Source organism: Pelodiscus sinensis, chromosome 31, assembly GCF_052426305.1.
Source record: "Pelodiscus sinensis isolate ZL-2025 chromosome 31, ASM5242630v1, whole genome shotgun sequence".
Lineage (NCBI taxonomy): Eukaryota > Metazoa > Chordata > Testudines > Trionychidae > Pelodiscus > Pelodiscus sinensis.
Window position 1 is genome coordinate 6,196,844 of NC_143082.1, and position 17,305 is coordinate 6,214,148.

Below are 17,305 nucleotides of genomic sequence, written 5' to 3' on the forward strand. Positions count from 1 at the left end.
GAGCTGCTCTTTGGCTTGGGAGCTTCCTGGGGCCACCACTGGGGGGTTCCCCAAATGATGGGCTGGCCCAGAAGGGGCTAACGAACGAAGGGGTAGGGGAGGAATAGACCTCAATAGCCAATCACACACCCCATAGCCCCCTGGAATCACCCTACCCCCCTCAACTATCCCCCCCGGCCTTCCCCCCTCCACTGCCCAGCACCATCCACACCCTCAGGCATTCCTTGCCCTGCCCCCAGCACCATTCAACCCCCCTCCCCGGCCCACCCACCGCGCCCACGGGAACAAAACCACCCGGCTCTCAGCCCCTTGGTTCCAAGAACTCGTTTCCTTTATTGTTTGAATTTCGCGATTGTAACTCAACAATAGTTGCCATTTTTTTTGTATTTTTTTGTTCTTTTTTTTTTTAAATGATCTGCATCATCATTATTGTTATAATTCTTTTGTTGTCTTTTGTTCTGTTTAATGCACTCGACCCAAAATTGGTTTGGCATATTGAATAGAGGAAGGACGGAGCAACGGAATTCCAAGGGAGAGACGAAGAGAGCAGGGAAGAAACAAAGGGAAGAAGGAACGAGAAAGCGCAGACAGGCATTCGGCACAGGCCCTAGCGCACCAAGGAAACCGAGTTCCCCAGGGGAAGTACTTGCCCTTAGTGTGCAGCCCTGAGGATCTCACTGGCCCATGTTTTGGGGTGACGCGGGGGGCGGGGCGAGGTCACGTCTAAAGGCACAGGGACTCGTCTGGTGTTTCCAGCCAGCCAGGAAGCGCTGTGGCTCCAGGCAGGGTGGCAATGGGAACTGGGGCTGGGCAATTGGAGGAGGCACTGGGCTAGGTGCTCTTGCCAGCTTTGCCCTACTGGGTCACCTTGGGCAAGTCACCACCCTGCTCTGTGCCTCAGTTTCCCTTCCCCGCTGCTTGGCTGTTTAGCGAGTCAGGTCCTTGAGGTGTGTGTGTGGGTCCTGTTGAAGGTTTGCGTGGTGCCTGGCACAACGGGGGCCCCGATCTCAGTTGGGCTGCCGTAGATTTGATGCTCATTATTTGGTATTTGCGTGGCCCTACTCACCACCAAGTGGTGCTGCAGGCACCCTATCCGCTGGACAGGTCCCTCCCCCTCTGTGGCTGCCATGGACGGCCAATCCCAAGACCCAGGCTATGTCTAGACTGCAGGCTTCTTTCGGAAGAACCTTTTTGCAGAAGAGAGCTTCAGAAAAAACTTCTTCCAAAAGAGAGAAAGCACAAAAAAAAAGCAATCTTTTCAAAAGATCATGTCCACACTCAATGGACGCTTTCTCGCATGTAAGCTATGATGACTATGGACAGAGTGGCCACCAGAGCACCTGTGCTTTTTCCTCTTCCTCTTCTTCTGCAAGAACTCCCTCGTCCCCATCCACACACAGCTGTTTCTGAAAGAGCTCTTTCGGAAAAAGGCTTCTTCCTCGTAGGAAGAGGATTACCAACGCCGGAAAAACCCCTCTGTTCTTTCGATTTACTTTTGGAAGAATGTGCTTGCAGTGTGAACGTAACTCAGGTTTTGGAGGGAAAACGGCCGGTTTTTCCGACAAAACTCTGTAGTGTAGACATACCGGCAGTTGCCAAGCTAGCAGCGCTATGCTGCAGGCACCTACTGGGCAGCTAGCGGGGATGCCGCTTCCTCTCCAGCTAACCACAGCCCATGAGAAGGGGTAACATGATGGGGGTTGGGCCAAAGAGGGGTGTGACGGGAAAGGGGGGAGCTAAACCCACCGAACTTGGCACAAGGATCATGTGCTCATGAGGGCAACCTTTTACTAGCTCCCAGCTGGGAGCGCTGTACCCTCAGTTCAAGGTGGGGCGGGGGTACCAGAAGGGCCCCAGATTGGCCCCCATGGGTGCCTGGCCATGTGGTGCGACTAAATACCCCTCCCACTCCTGCATGCCATCTCCTGGTGGGGGGAGGTTTGGAGAAGCCTTGCCCAGAGGCAATGGCATCTCTCTCAACCCTGCTGCAATGCAGTGGTGCCTGCACCACTGCCCCCTACTGGGGATGTAGAATTTGCACAGGTGGCTTTGGGCTCAGCAGGTGGTGGGTTCTAATCCGTGCTATGGCTGGTGGGGCTGTGGATTCTGTGGGGCTCCAGCTGCCCCATCCCAGCTTGGCCCATGACCCCATGGGAAACTGAGTCACCAAATAAGTACATCTTCCTAGCCATTGGCTAGCAGTTAGCCAATCACAGAGGAGATCTTTCACCGGAAGGAGGAGCCCCAGACTTCTCATTGGTGGGTGGAGCTGGAAGCTGATTGGAGAGTTTGAAGCTCTGCCTTCCAAATAAATAGAGGTATTTGAGGGGATGGCTCTGGGAAGCTCATTCGGTGCTGGGGAGGTCTGCAGAGCCCCCTCCCCCTCCCGCTTCTCTGCCCAAAATGTGCTACATGAGCCTGGGGTGGTTCTGTGGCTCTCTGGGTTCAACTGCAGCAGAGGGCTGGGGAGGGGGTTTGGAGCACGGGTGGAGGGGACAGGATGGACGGAGAGGAGAGGAGGGAGGGATCCTGCCCCTGCATTAAGGGGGCTGGAGCTGGGAGTTTGCTGAATCCCCAAGTTTTGGGGGGGGGAGAGCTCCCCGCGCCTGGGACCAGCAGGAGAGGGAGCTCAAAAGGCCGCGGACACCCCTTGAACTGGGCCGAGAGATTCCCCCGCACAGTGAGTGTCCGGCAGGAGCTACCACCCATGAATTCTAAGGCTGGCGGGTGTGGGGCCTACGGGGAGAGGTGAGGAGGCTGCTGAAGGGAGGTCACCCCCAAAGATCCACCTCTCGTACGCTGCCCCCATCTCCCTGGGAAGGGCTAAATGCCCCCCCCCCCCCCCACAAAGGAGAAGAGCCGTGTGCAAAGAGAGACAGCAAGATTCAAACCACCAGAGCCCAGGCAAGGCCTGTCCCTGGCCATAGACCCCCCCCGCCCCCCCCCGCCCGCCCCGGCCCCCTTCAGAGCTGGCTCCTCAGTGTGTGTGTGTGTGGAGGGGGGCAGATAATGGGCCCCAGCCCAGCCCATGCTGCTGGCATCACTGGGACTTCGGCCAGAGACGTCACCCCAGAGCGCCTGCTCCCCCAGGCCCCATGGCGGATAAATGCCACTGAGGGTCAGCAGGGAGCTGTTAAAGTCCCTGCCCGCCACCAGGGGGCGATGTGGTAACATGCACTGAGCTGGGGAATTGCAGGAGCCCTACTGAAAGAGGCCCCCAGGTACAGCCCCACCCAGGGATGGGGAGCTGGGGCCACCCCCCACGAGCAGCCAAGGGTCCCCCAGGCATCAGAAAAACCTAAAGAAGGGGGGAGGGGAGGTACTGAGTTGCTTCCAGGGCTGGATAGGAAGCCATGTTAGTCATCCTCACAGAAAATACAACGGCACCCCTGGCATCCCACCCCTCCCCGCATGGAGACAGGACTATTCCCCAGTGATACCCAGCCGCTGGGAGCCTTCTCGCGGAGACAGGACTGAACCCCCGCGACACACCAACCCTGGGAACCTCCTTCCCCGCACTGACACAAGCCCCCTGCAGCACCCCAGCCCTGGGCCTCCCTGTACCAACACTCAACTGTGACCCCTGCAACACACCAGCCCTCAGACACCCCCTCCCTGCCATAGACACACAACGTCATCCCTTGCAATAACCAGTCTTGTCTTGTCCCCTCGCACGGACACACGACTGCACCCCCTTCGATACCCCAGTCCTGTCCCCTTGCATGGACACACGACTGCACCCCCTACGATTCCCCAGTCCTGTCCCCTCGCACGGACACACGACTGCACCCCCTTCGATACTCCAGTCCTGTCCCCTCGCACGGACACACGACTGCACCCTCTGTGATTCCCCAGTCCTGTCCCCTTGCATGGACACACGACTGCACCCTCTGTGATTCCCCAGTCCTGTCCCCTCGCACGGACACACGACTGCACCCCCTTCGTTACTCCAGTCCTGTCCCCTCGCATGGACACACGACTGCACCCCCTTCGATACTCCAGTCCTGTCCCCTCGCATGGACACACGACTGCACCCTCTGTGATTCCCCAGTCCTGTCCCCTCGCACGGACACACGACTGCACCCCCTTCGATACCCCAGTCTTGTCCCCTCGCATGGACACACGACTGCACCCTCTGTGATTCCCCAGTCCTGGGACCTTCCCCCTGCACCAACACATGACTGCACCCCTTGGAACATCCTGCATGGAGACAGAGAACAGTGACTCTGGGCCTGGGCTCTCTGGAGAGGGCACGTTAGGGGCCCATCACTGCCCTGTCTGGGCTCCTGCCCACAAATAGCTTTCAGCTCTGTGGCAGGGAAGCCCTTTGGCCAGAGCAGCTCTGAGCCCCTGGCCGCTAGCCCGGCGTGTGCCCCTCCTGGAGGGCAGCAGTGGGCACTGGGGCGATCAAAGCTGGGGTCATGCAGTAATTCAGCCGCTGCTAAGGGAGCTCAGTTCCAAGGCACCCAGCACTGGGCTGTGCTCCTCTCACCCTCGCAATAACCTGCCAACCCGAGGCCCATTGGCAGCTCCCGGGCCCGCCAGGCCCTCGCTCCGATGGGTCTGTCTTTGGTTTTGGGGCGGGCGAGGCTTGCCGAGGGCTGCTCCTTGGAGGAGGAACCGGGAGGTGCAGCCGGGAGGGAATAAGGCTGTTCGGTTTGCCTGGTTGTGGGGCGGGGGTTTAAGCCGAGGAATTTCCAACCCCCCAAACCGGCAGTGCAGAGTTCACCCCTCCCCCCGAACGGATCCAGCCACTGAACCCAAGAGAGCAGCATCCCACGGAGCCAAGCTCAGCAGCGACACGGCCGCCAGCCGATGCCCCCGGGAAAACAACCTGCTGCTTCAACAGCCCCTGGCACCTGGAAAACCCACCGGCCACCAGGGCTGAGCCCGGCCCAGCTCCTGGCCTCACTGCACGCGTGAGAGGGAAGGGCAGATGCGTGATCCCAGGGGAAGGCAGGAATGTCCCGGAGCTGTACAGGGGAGGTAGCATAGGCCTGGGGTTGGAACTAGAGTCCAGGCCGGCTCCCAGCTGCAGGGGACGGGGAGGGGGGAGAAATTGATGGGGCAGTTCCCATTGGGGGATAACTCTTCTCAGTGCAATGGAAGCCGGAGCTGGCCTCAGGCCAAGGCCCAGGTGAGCAGGAGAAGCTGTGTGGTGTCGTCCCAGGAGTGCAGAGGCACTGTGCAGAAGTGCCCCTATTCCAGCCCCTCGGCTCCCGCTCTGCTGAGCCCAGGGCTCCGGCTGGGCATGGAACAAAAGGAAGCAGCGGGGGCTGGGGCATGAGCCGGCTCAGTAATCGGTTGCTGAATAAAACACTCAAATATCTCAGGCCGCTCCATGGACTCTAGGGCAAGTTGCAGTATTTGGGGGGGGGGGGGGGGTTCATGACTTGGCCTACAGCTCCAGTGGAGCCACTGAAGCAGCCCCTGGTGTCCCAGTTTCCCGAACCCCCTGAATGTCACGTGCACTCAGATCTCAGCAGTGGCTCTGGGGGTCAAGGGGTGGGTGCTCTGCATGGGGGAAGGGCAATGACATTGCTGGACGGTCCATCTACCCCCACTGAAGACTAGAGATGGAAAGAGTCTTTCAGGGCCTATCCAGCCCTGTGCTGGCCTAGTGTCTGGCCAGGGCAACACTGTAAAATCACCCACTTTTCACCTCCTCCCTACTGTGCAATGCAGGCAGTTACTGGTCACTATGAGTAGAAGCTTGAATTTCCTCATTGCCCCAAGCTCCTTAGCTACGTGCCCAGCAGGGTATCAGTAAGCACAGCTACATGGACACCAATGGAGGAACATCTAACCGTGCCAGCAAGGGATCCTGCCCCTGATGTCTCCACGCTTCAATCTAATTTCTAAGTTTCTAAATCCAAGCTGATGAAGCCCAGGACACTCCTAAAGCGTCCATGATCTCTCACACCGAGGCCGGCAGAAAAGGAACCAGAAAGCAAAACCCTTCTCCGCTCCATGAATCCAAACCACATGCCCACCTGCCCCTTCAACTCAACCCCGTCAAATGCCTTCCAGCCAAGAGGGATGCAAGGAAATAACCATCGACTTAAAAACCCCTGACACCCAACAGCCCCAGACAGAAAAAAGCAAAATAAACCTCAAACAATTTTCCTAACCTACAGTTACAGCATCTTTGGGTCTTACAGTAATTTTTTACCCACAATTCCACAGTGGCAGTGAGTGAGAAAATGACCGATTCATGTCAAGATGTATGAAAAAAGTACCCTATCCAGCAGGAAAAGGGAATGTTGAGAAAGTCACAGAAATGACGCATTATATGTATATATTACATAAAAATTGTGCCAAAAAGTTATTTTTTTCTTTTTTTGTTTTGATTGTAAAAATCTGCTCTTAGTTTTTGTGATCCCTTCCCTTGTCTTCATCAAAAGTGGAGGGGGTCTCCTTGTTCCCTTCACCTGCCCCCCGAACAGTCAATGGGGCTGGAGCAGAGCTCAGTATATATCTATATGTCTACAGAGATATAGATATATATTTTAAATCCAGGACACAAGCTGTTCCCTGGGACTGTGGTTGATTGGTTGTATTTTGTTTTAAATCCCCATTTCATTTTTCAAGGGATTATTCACTTCCCCTTTTTTGTTTGCTTGAAATTTCATATTTACAGCATTTCAATCTCTATCCCTGCCCGCCTCCCTCGAATTAACCAGCCCACCCTAAGCCCCACCCCCCCAGCGAAATGATGTCTTCATGTGATATTGGCTCCCATGGTCTCTCTCGGGAAGAAGAGGGTGAGAGAATTCAGAGTTGTGCTTGAAAAGGGAGAAATTTTTGTTTTTTGTTGTTTTGTCCTTTGAAAGAAAGACAAAAAAAAGTGCCATTTGGGTTTCTGTTGTTCTTTTGCTCAAAGATGATCCAGCTTATTTTTGGGGGGAAACGGTTCAAGTGTCAAAGAGTCCCCCCAAATTCTCCCCCCCTCGCATCTTGACCCAAATGGGTTCAGACAGCTGCTCCGATGAGGCACCTGACTTCTGCATGTCTTCAGAGGAGGAAATAAAAGCAGAGCAGGAAACCACAGACGGGGAAGAGCTGCAGGAGTTTCCAAACTTCCCTCCGAGCCGTAGGAAAATGGTACGTGCATCTTGACAGAAGTGGCAGCAGAGAGTGGGGACCGTGGATTCAACAATTACACCGACAGCCCGGGAAACACCCCCTCTGCTCCCGGCTTCCTCCACCAGCTCCCAGAGCAGGGCTTTGTTTGATTTCTGCGCCGGGAAGACGGGGGAAGGCCCCCAGCAAAGGAAAACAAAAACCCAAAGCAAGGACGGCCACCTCAATGCCACTTCCTCCTCCTCTGAGGCTGAGAAGGCTTTTGAAAGAAAAAAAAAAGTGCCTCTCCCCATGTCTCCTGCAGACTTTGCTGATGGTTTGGCATAAAAAAGAACGGAACTCAAATCCCTGTCGATGAATGACTTTAAGAGTCCCTTCCCCACCATGCCTCAGTTTCCCCCTGGCTGACAAATACTGGAAGGTCAGCACCGGATTCAACATAATCTCTATCCAGACCCAAAAAAACCCCACCCCCACCTCTCTCTCTAGATATAGCTCTCTCTTTATAGCTCTCTATATATCTATACATATATATTTTTTTTGGCAAAGTTCGTATAGAAGAAAGTGGAGGCCATTAGAAGATGCTCCACCTGCCCTTCTCTCTCCTGACCAATCGGATCCCTGTTTGCCATTGCCAAGGTGCACATGTGGGGGAGCCGGGATGGCCTAGATGTGGGTGCCGGTGTGTGTATCTGGGGGCGTTCTCGGCCTCTGAGACAGGCCCAGTCGGCCCTTTCTCCACGGTTCTGATCTGTTTTTAACACACGTTCCAAAGAAAGTTGGTTTCCCTGCTCTGCTTCTTTGTGATCTTTTGTCCCCACAAAACAAACATAAAAAAACCAAACCCAAACTGAAGAGGCATGACCTTAAAACGCTAAAAAAAGCGAGATCCTGTCGTCCGGCCAGTGTGTTTTTCATTCCTTCCTTCCCACCCCATCTCCCTCTTTACTTCCAAAACAAAAGCAGGAACGCCCCATTTTCCTCCTCCCGTCTCCACCAGGTGGGCAGGAGGAAGAGAACCGACACGGCCACACTTCCCGGAGGGGATTAACACCGGCCCTTTCCGGCACATCTCCTCTTTCCCGTCCTGTGTCCTTCTCCAGCTCCCCACCCTTCTCTCTCTCAGCATCCCAGGGCAAAAATTAAAAACTCCAGGCCATGGCCCGAGGGGAGGGGCTCCTTTTGGCGAAGGTGGGATGAGGTGGGGGGAGAGGCGGCAGCTCGGGGCGGCTCCTCAGTCCGCTCCTAGCCTTCAGAGGCTGGTGACCAGCTGCATTTGACCGTCTCCCTCTGGCACTGGGCCCTCTAAGCCGGCTTGAACCAAGTAGCCGTCAGTGCTAGGTCTCCGGACCTGGTAGTAGGCTTGGAGCTGGCTGCGGGGCACCAAGGCGGGCCGGTTGGTGTAGTAGATTTCATTGATGGCTTGGGCGTGAGGGAGGATTTCCCCAACCGCCTCGGGGCTGCTGTCCGGGTAAGGGGAGTCTCTCAGGTTGGTCATACTGGTGTACAAGGAGTCCCTGTTGGGGGAAGGGGCCTGGCCGTCTCCGCCCTCGGTCAGATCGGCCGTGCAGCTCTCCGACTCCTCGAGGTCGCTCTGGTAGAGGATGGACTGAGCCCGTTGCAGCAGCAGCGGCTCCTCCAGGGCCTTGTACATGAGTTCGATCTCCAGGTTCTCCTCGTGGCTCAGGGCCGGGGCCTCGGGCGCCGCTGCCTCCTCCTCCCCGCCCCCGCTGCCACCGGAGGGGGCGGGCGGCCCCGAGGGGTTGCTGGTCTCGGCCGGGCCCAGCCCCACCGCAGGGGGCACCGGCCCCACGTGGGCCCCCTTGACCGTGCCGCCGGCCACGGTGCCCCCACGCAGGTTGTTGTGCACCAGCTCCGAGATGATCATCTTCTCGAAGGCGGCCGCGTCGCTGAGGTTGCGCCGGCAGTCGGCCATCTTGGCGCCCTCGGCCGGGAAGTCACCACTGCGGAGGGAGTAGCTGTTGTTGAAGTTGCCGTTGAGGGGCAGGGTGTCCATGCCGCAGGCGTCCCGGCTGTTGTTCAGGGGGTGCTCTGCCGGGGTGGGTGGGGGAGAGAGAGAGGCGGAGTTAGTGGGGGAGGAAGGAGGTGGGGTTTGGGCAACTGCCAATCACTGATATGTCACTTAGGGGGTTCCACCAGCTGCTCACTCTGGCTGCCCTCATTAGCCCCACCTCCTGGGAAGCAGCGGGCCTCTGTGCAACCCACATAACAGCCACTCTCCAGCTGTAACCAGCCCAGTGAGCATCTGAGAGAACGCCCCTCTCGCCCCCTGCTCCAGCCTCAAAACGGTGGGATCTGGGGGGGCACCTCCCGAGCTGGGGAGCCCCCCTCCCTGCTCCTAGAGCATCATGGGGGACAGGGCGCCTTGCTCTGAAACATCAGGTTCTGACAGCTGGTCAGATACGGGACTGTACAGACCAAAATGGCCCAGCAGGAGGGTGATATGAAACCACGGGGTCTGATCTGGCTCAGCAGATGGGCATTACAGGAGGAGGGCACCAGCAGGAGGGTGATAAGGACTATAGCGACCAGAGGTCTGTGTGGCTCCGCAGGAGGGCGATATGGGACTACAGGGACCAGGGGTCCATATGGCTCCACAAGAGGACAATACAGGATTACAGGGACCAGAGGACTAAATGGAGCAGCAGGAGAGCAGTATGGGACTATAGGGACCAGGGTCCCTCTGGCTCATCAGGAGGGTGATATTGGACTAAGGGGCACACGGGTGCAATTGAGCGCAGCAGGAGGGCAATACAGATGCTGTCCCACAGGCCACTAAGACACGGTCCCAGTGACAACTGCTCAGCTTCTATCACCCTCTATTGCCCAAGGCAGTGAATGCAAGAGTTGCTCTCCAGTCTAGAACTGGCCACAGCGCCCCCTGCTGGGAGAGGCAGGGACTGGAGTAGCTGGGAGCTCCCTCCACAGCCAGCGCCCCGCCCTGCTCCCGACAGTGCCCCCTGCTGGACAGGCCAGTCTCCATGCCAGCTCCTGGCTGCCGGCACCGTCGTGTCCTGGCTGCGCCCCACCCCCAGCCTGCCAGTCAAACTAGCAATGAAGGAAACATTACTGCGAAATGGAACTGGAAAGGAGGGACGTACTGGACTCTCGGAAGCTCCCTGAAGGTGGCGCCAGCACGTGGAGAGGGGGAGACAAGAGAGAGAAGGTTATAGGGCAGGCAGGGGGCAGCACCCCCAAAGTGAACTCTGACCCTCTCCCCATGGACTTCTCTGTGCTTCCCTACGACGCCTCCTGCTGGGAGGCTCTGGGGCTGGAGCAGCCTGGAGCTCACCCCACAGCCAGTCCTCCTATCCCGATCCCTACAGCGCCCCCTCCTGGGAGACACTGGGGCTGGAGAGGCCTGGGGCGCACCCCACAGCCAGTTTTCCTATCCCGATCCCTACAGCGCCCCCTCCTGGGAGACGCTGGGGCTGGAGCGGCCTGGGGCGCACCCCACAGCCAGTGCTCTTATCTCACTCTCCACAGCACCCTCTGCTGGGAGACGCTGGGGCTGGAGCAGCCTGGAACTCACCCCACAGCCAGCACTCCCATCCCGCTCCCTACAGCGCCCCCTGCTGAAAAGACGCAAGACTCAAGAACCCCCTTCTTTGGCAGAAGATTTAAGGGGACCCCACCACACCCTCTACAGGGCTCCCCCAAAATACTGGACATCCCTCAGGAAGGAAAATGGAATCCCAGAGGATGGGTTCCCTCCAGCGGTGTCCCCAGACTGGGGGCCGTTAGGGACGGTGGGGTGTGCTCTCACCCTGGGGGAGGACGAGGAGTGATGGGGAGGTCTTACCTGGGGAGTTGAAGACAGGGGGCGAGGAGGGGTTGAAGCCCACGGACTCGGCGATGAGGGTGTTGTAGGGGCTGGTGCCACCTCGTGTCTGCAGCACCGGGTTGGTCAGCAGGTGGTTCCCCATGGTCCCTGCAGAAGCAGCAGAGGTGGGTGTGTCAGCACCTCTGCAGGGCACCCCGTGTCCCCCCACCCTGAGGGATAATGGGGAGTGTATCTCCCCCACCAGCACGCACGCCAAGCTGGGCAGGGCCGGCTGTGCTGCGCTGGGATCCCATGCCAGCAAGGCAGGGAGTCCAGAGGCTGAAAGGAGTAGGGTGGGGGTGCTGGGGAGTTCGGGGGGCTCTCACCTCGGTTCAGGGTGGGGGGGTCACCTCGGTTCAGAGAGGTACTGGGTGGGGGGGTCTCACCTCGGTTCAGGGTGAGGGTGCTGGGTGGGGGGGGTCTCACCTCGGTTCAGGGTGGGGGTGCTGGGTGGGGGGGTCTCACCTCGGTTCAGGGTGGGGGTGCTGGGTGGGGGGGGTCTCACCTCGGTTCAGGGTGAGGGTGCTGGGTGGGGGGGTCTCACCTCGGTTCAGGGTGGGGGTGCTGGGTGGGGGGGTCTCACCTCGGTTCAGGGTGGGGGTGCTGTTGATGTCCCCTGCCATGAAACTTGACTCAGTCTGTTTCCGGACGGTGTCATTCCACATTCTGCGGATCCGACTCTGTGAGAGACACACGTGTGGTGGAGGGGGGACAGAGGGGAGGGGCTGAGACACTGACATCCTGGCTGTCTCAAAGAGAATGTGGCACCTTTCCCCCCAACCCCCACTTCGCCCCCTGCCCCAGGGAGGGCTCTGTCCCCCACCCGTGCCCAGGGAGGGCTCTGTCCCCCCACCCTATGCCCAGGGAGGGCTCTGTCCCCCCACCCGTGCCCAGGGAGGCCTCTGTCCCCCCACCCGTGCCCAGGGAGGGCTCTGTCCCCCCACCCGTGCCCAGGGAGGGCTCTGTCCCCCACCCGTGCCCAGGGAGGGCTCTGTCCTCCCACCCGTGCCCAGGGAGGCCTCTGTCCCCCCACCCGTGCCCAGGGAGGGCTCTGTCCCCCCACCCGTGCCCAGGGAGGGCTCTGTCCCCCCACCCCGTGCCCAGGGAGGGCTCTATTCCCCCACCCTATGCCCAGGGAGGGCTCTGTTCCCCCACCCGTATCCAGGGAGGGCTCTGTTCCCCCACCCCGTGCCCAGGGAGGGCTCTGTCCCCCCACCCCGTGCCCAGGGAGGGCTCTGTCCCCCCACCCCGTGCCCAGGGAGGGCTCTGTTCCCCCACCCTATGCCCAGGGAGGGCTCTGTTCCCCCACCCGTGCCCAGGGAGGGCTCTGTCCCCCCACCCGTGCCCAGGGAGGGCTCTGTCCCCCCACCCCGTGCCCAGGGAGGGCTCTGTTCCCCCACCCTATGCCCAGGGAGGGCTCTGTTCCCCCACCCGTATCCAGGGAGGGCTCTGTCCCCCCACCCCGTGCCCAGGGAGGGCTCTGTCCCCCCACCCGTGCCCAGGGAGGGCTCTGTCCTCCCACCCGTGCCCAGGGAGGCCTCTGTCCCCCCACCCGTGCCCAGGGAGGGCTCTGTCCCCCCACCCGTGCCCAGGGAGGGCTCTGTCCCCCCACCCCGTGCCCAGGGAGGGCTCTATTCCCCCACCCTATGCCCAGGGAGGGCTCTGTTCCCCCACCCGTATCCAGGGAGGGCTCTGTTCCCCCACCCCGTGCCCAGGGAGGGCTCTGTCCCCCCACCCCGTGCCCAGGGAGGGCTCTGTCCCCCCACCCCGTGCCCAGGGAGGGCTCTGTTCCCCCACCCTATGCCCAGGGAGGGCTCTGTTCCCCCACCCGTGCCCAGGGAGGGCTCTGTCCCCCCACCCGTGCCCAGGGAGGGCTCTGTCCCCCCACCCCGTGCCCAGGGAGGGCTCTGTTCCCCCACCCTATGCCCAGGGAGGGCTCTGTTCCCCCACCCGTATCCAGGGAGGGCTCTGTTCCCCCACCCATGCCCAGGGAGGGCTCTGTCCCCCCACCCCGTGCCCAGGGAGGGCTCTGTTCCCCCACCCTATGCCCAGGGAGGGCTCTGTCCCCCCACCCATGCCCAGGGAGGGCTCTGTCCCCCCACCCGTGCCCAGGGAGGGCTCTGTTCCCCCACCCGTGCCCAGGGAGGGCTCTGTTCCCCCACCCGTGCCCAGGGAGGGCTCTGTCCCCCCACCCGTGCCCAGGGAGGGCTCTGTCCCCTCACCCGTGCCCAGGGAGGGCTCTGTCCCCCCACCCGTGCCCAGGGAGGGCTCTGTCCCCCCACCCGTGCCCAGGGAGGGCTCTGTCCCCCCACCCGTGCCCAGGGAGGGCTCTGTTCCCCCACCCGTGCCCAGGGAGGGCTCTGTCCCCCCACCCGTATCCAGGGAGGGCTCTGTTCCCCCACCCCGTGCCCAGGGAGGGCTCTGTCCCCCCACCCCGTGCCCAGGGAGGGCTCTGTTCCCCCACTCATGCCCAGGGAGGGCTCTGTCCCCCCACCCCGTGCTCAGGGAGGGCTCTGTTCCCCCACCCCGTGCCCAGGGAGGGCTCTGTTCCCCCACCCCGTGCCCAGGGAGGGCTCTGTCCCCCCACCCTGTGCCCAGGGAGGGCTCTGTCCCCCCACCCCGTGCCCAGGGAGGGCTCTGTCCCCCCACCCGTGCCCAGGGAGGGCTCTGTTCCCCCACCCATGCCCAGGGAGGGCTCTGTCCCCCCACCCGTATCCAGGGAGGGCTCTGTTCCCCCACCCGTGCCCAGGGAGGGCTCTGTCCCCCCACCCCGTGCCCAGGGAGGGCTCTGTCCCCCCACCCGTGCCCAGGGAGGGCTCTGTCCCCCCACCCGTGCCCAGGGAGGGCTCTGTCCCCCCACCCTATGCCCAGGGAGGGCTCTGTCCCCCCACCCCGTGCCCAGGGAGGGCTCTGTCCCCCCACCCGTGCCCAGGGAGGGCTCTGTCCCCCCACCCGTGCCCAGGGAGGGCTCTGTCCCCCCACCCGTATCCAGGGAGGGCTCTGTTCCCCCACCCATGCCCAGGGAGGGCTCTGTCCCCCCACCCATGCCCAGGGAGGGCTCTGTCCCCCCACCCATGCCCAGGGAGGGCTCTGTCCCCCCACCCATGCCCAGGGAGGGCTCTGTCCCCCCACCCATGCCCAGGGAGGGCTCTGTCCCCTGGACTCAGCCGCCCCTGCACACCTGCGTGCCCGTGTAGTAGCGGTTGTTGCTCCGAATGGCTGAAGTCTTGAGGGAGCCGAGTGTGGCCCCCGGGGGGCTGCGCAGGCAGCAGGACGCGTGACGTAGGCATTTACTGAACTCCCTGTGCACCTGGGGGCATGACCTGGGTTAGTGCACTGGGCAGGGAGACCCTCTGCTACCTCAGCCTGGGGCTCCCCCCAGCTTTGCCAGTGCCCCCCAACCCACAGCCCCCTGCAACATCCGTCCTGCCCCCCCAGCTGCCAGTGTCCCCCCAACCCACAGCCCCCTGCAACATCCGTCCTGCCCCCCCAGCTGCCAGTGTCCCCCCAACCCACAGCCCCCAGCTACACCTGCCCTGCCCCCCAGCTCTGCCAGTGCCCCCCAACCCACAGCCCCCTGCAACATCCGTCCTGCCCCCCCAGCTGCCAGTGTCCCCCCAACCCACAGCCCCCTGCAACATCCGTCCTGCCCCCCCAGCTGCCAGTGTCCTCCCAACCCACAGCCCCCCCAGCCCTGCCCCCCAGCTCTGCCAGTGCCCCCGACTCCCAACCCACAGCCCCCAGCTACACCTGCCCTGCCCCCCAGCTCTGCCAGTGCCCCTGACTCCCAACCCACAGCCCCCAGCTACACCTGCCCTGCCCCCCAGCTCTGCCAGTGCCCCCGACTCCCAACCCACAGCCCCCAGCTACACCTGCCCTGCCCCCCAGCTCTGCCAGTGCCCCCGACTCCCAACCCACAGCCCCCAGCTACACCTGCCCTGCCCCCCAGCTCTGCCAGTGCCCCTCACTCCCAGCCCACAGCCCCCAGCTACACCTGCCCTGCCCCCCAGCTCCGAGGGCTGTGCCTGACCTTCTTCTGCAGGGCACAGTGGAAGACAAAGATGAACATGCCCTGGAAGGCGTTGAAGGTGGTGAAGAGATAGGCCATGACGATGGACTCCTTGTTGATGAAGAGGAGGCCGAAGGCCCAGGTGAGTCCCAAAAGGAAGAGGAGAGCAACGGCGCCCAGGGCCCAGGACCTGCATGGGAGAGACACAGAGGGTGACCCAGGACATCTTCCACACACTTCACCCGGCGCTGAGATGCAGCCACCTCTGGGGTGGGGCACGGGGGCTGTTTACACAGGGTTCCTCCCCCAGTGCTGAGATGGCACCCTGGGGCTGTGGCCAGGGCAGTGTGCCCCTGGTGCCTCCCATGGGCCCGGCGCCCACTGGCCGGCCTCACTCACTTGATGTTGTCCAGGCGGCTGGAGTCGGGCTTGAGCACGGCCGTGCTGCGGCTCATCTTGTGCAGCGTGATCATGAGGAAGAGCAGGTTGACCTGGGGGCGGGGGAACTGTGAGACCCCAGCTCTGCAGTCCACTCGCCCCTCCGCCCCCTCCCACATTCCCCCCTGCTGGTACGAGGCTTCCTGCCCCCTACGCGTGCAATTCCCCCATGCCTCGCATTGGGAGGGGCTGTCTCTGCCCCTCCCCTCGCATTGGGAGGGTGCAGGAGGGTTTCTTGTGCTGTCGGTCTGAGACCATTTCCATGAGCCGGGATACATCGCTGGCCACATGACCACATGAGCCGGGATACATCGGGGCTGGGGGGAGGGGCTCAAGCCAGACACAGCCCAGACCCAGGGCAATGGGACTAAGGGCTCTGAGCTGGGGGGCTGTGGTCAGACTTAGGGGACAGCGCCCCCTGCTGCAGGAGCAGCCAGTGGTCAGAACTGGCAGGAGAGGCTGGAACTCGTGGGTTCTAACCCTGGCTCTAGGAGGGGAGTGATGTCTAGTGGTTACAGAGGTGGGAGGGGGGAATCAGGACTCCTGGGTTTAATCCCTGTCTTGGCCGTGAGGATAACGAGCCTGATCCCTTCCCGGGGGGAGCAGCCTGTCACACTGTGGGTGATGGGTACCCCTGCGCTCCCCGCATAGCACCTCCGGACTCACCACGATGATGAAGGAGACGGGGCCAATGAAGCTCCAGATGAAGTAATTGTCCACTCGGAGCCAGCAGCTGTAGGAATGGAGCAGGAGGAGAGGAGGGTCAGCTATAGACAAGCTGGCCTGGTGGTCCCCATGTGGCAGGGCACCCAAATCTCCCTCACCCCTTCCAGGCACTGCAGGGAAGCCCACCCAACAGCTACGGGCACAAGGACCACCGTGGAACTCCCCCACACCCTGGCACTTCTGCCGTATCAATGCCAGCTGAGGCTGTGCGGGTTTTTACTTTTCCAGTCGTTTTCTAAAGGACAGTGAAGACTCGCCGGACGGAAACCCTTCAAACACGTTGATTTGCAACTAACTGCATCCGTGACACACCCTGGGCTTGCTAAGCCGGACGATGCGCCCGATCTACCAGAATCGCTGTGAGCAAGTCTATGGCTGTCCCTGCATCTCTTTAGACGCTTGCTTTTCACATGTTTTATGATATTAGAAAATGGTGAATGACGCATTTCATGTTCACCGGGGTCAGTTTGGGCTTGGGATGCGTGTCCCGCTGCGTTGGGCTGGAAATTGGAAGGTACAGTGCTGGCAATGCTCGTCAGGACTAAGCTGAATAAAGCTCCCTTCACAGTTCCAGGGATAAAAAGCAAAGGCTTCGAGCTGCGCTAGCACTGAGATGGAATCGATGCATTAAACGAAGGGAGTTACTTGGGGTTCGTGAGCAGAGGGGTTGCTGCTGCTCTCCCTGGGCGCTGAGATCCTAGAAAGGACAGGTGCTTGTTCAGTAACTGGCGTCTTCGAGATGTGCCGCTCGCGTCATCCCCCGCTCGGTGCGTGTGCTCGCCGCGGGCACCGGCGCTGGGGGCTTCTGTGGAGGACCTCGCTCGGGCACCCTGTGGAGTGCTGCTTGCATGGCCTGGTGTAAGGACACCTTTTTTTGGCTCGGGGCCGCTGACCCACCAAAAAACCAGTCGGGGGCCACACACAAGTGAGAAGCAGAACCCCCCCCCCAAGCCTTCACTGACGTGGCCCCCGACTGAGAAGCAAAAAGACGCTCCCCCATCCCCTCCCACACCAGAGCCTAGGGGAGCACAGACTAGCAGACGTGTGTGCTCCAGCTCCAAGGGGGACTGGTGGGAGAACTAGAGCACCAGTGGGGGCTCCCCAGTGCTGGGGGGGACCTGAGCCTCGGGAGCCAGATCCAGCAAGCCAGGAGAGGCATCCGGCCCCTGGGCCTTAGGTACCCCACCTAAGAAGGGGCCTCGTCT

The 17,305-nt window shown here is 61.0% G+C and overlaps 1 protein-coding gene across 7 annotated transcripts in view; it reads right to left on the reverse strand.

Moving 5' to 3' along the window:
• Positions 1–308: 308 nt before the first annotated feature.
• The window catches only part of ADGRL1 (adhesion G protein-coupled receptor L1), a 102,433-nt gene continuing 85,436 nt past the window's right edge, over positions 309–17,305 (reverse strand). For 3 of the 7 annotated variants that reach the window (XM_075902218.2, XM_075902217.2, XM_075902216.2), the window contains 8 exons: positions 16,041–16,107; positions 15,336–15,427; positions 14,958–15,126; positions 14,109–14,237; positions 11,511–11,607; positions 10,907–11,035; positions 10,206–10,223; positions 309–9,135 (listed from right to left, as the gene is read on the reverse strand). In XM_075902218.2, coding sequence (XP_075758333.1) covers positions 8,336–9,135; positions 10,206–10,223; positions 10,907–11,035; positions 11,511–11,607; positions 14,109–14,237; positions 14,958–15,126; positions 15,336–15,427; positions 16,041–16,107 — 1,501 coding nt within the window. In that variant the 3' untranslated portion in view covers positions 309–8,335. Of the gene's footprint in view, positions 9,136–10,174; positions 10,224–10,906; positions 11,036–11,510; positions 11,608–14,108; positions 14,238–14,957; positions 15,127–15,335; positions 15,428–16,040; positions 16,108–17,305 lie in introns of all 7 variants that reach the window. The other 4 variants (XM_075902223.2, XM_075902221.2, XM_075902219.2 and 1 more) reach the window with 2 other exon arrangements.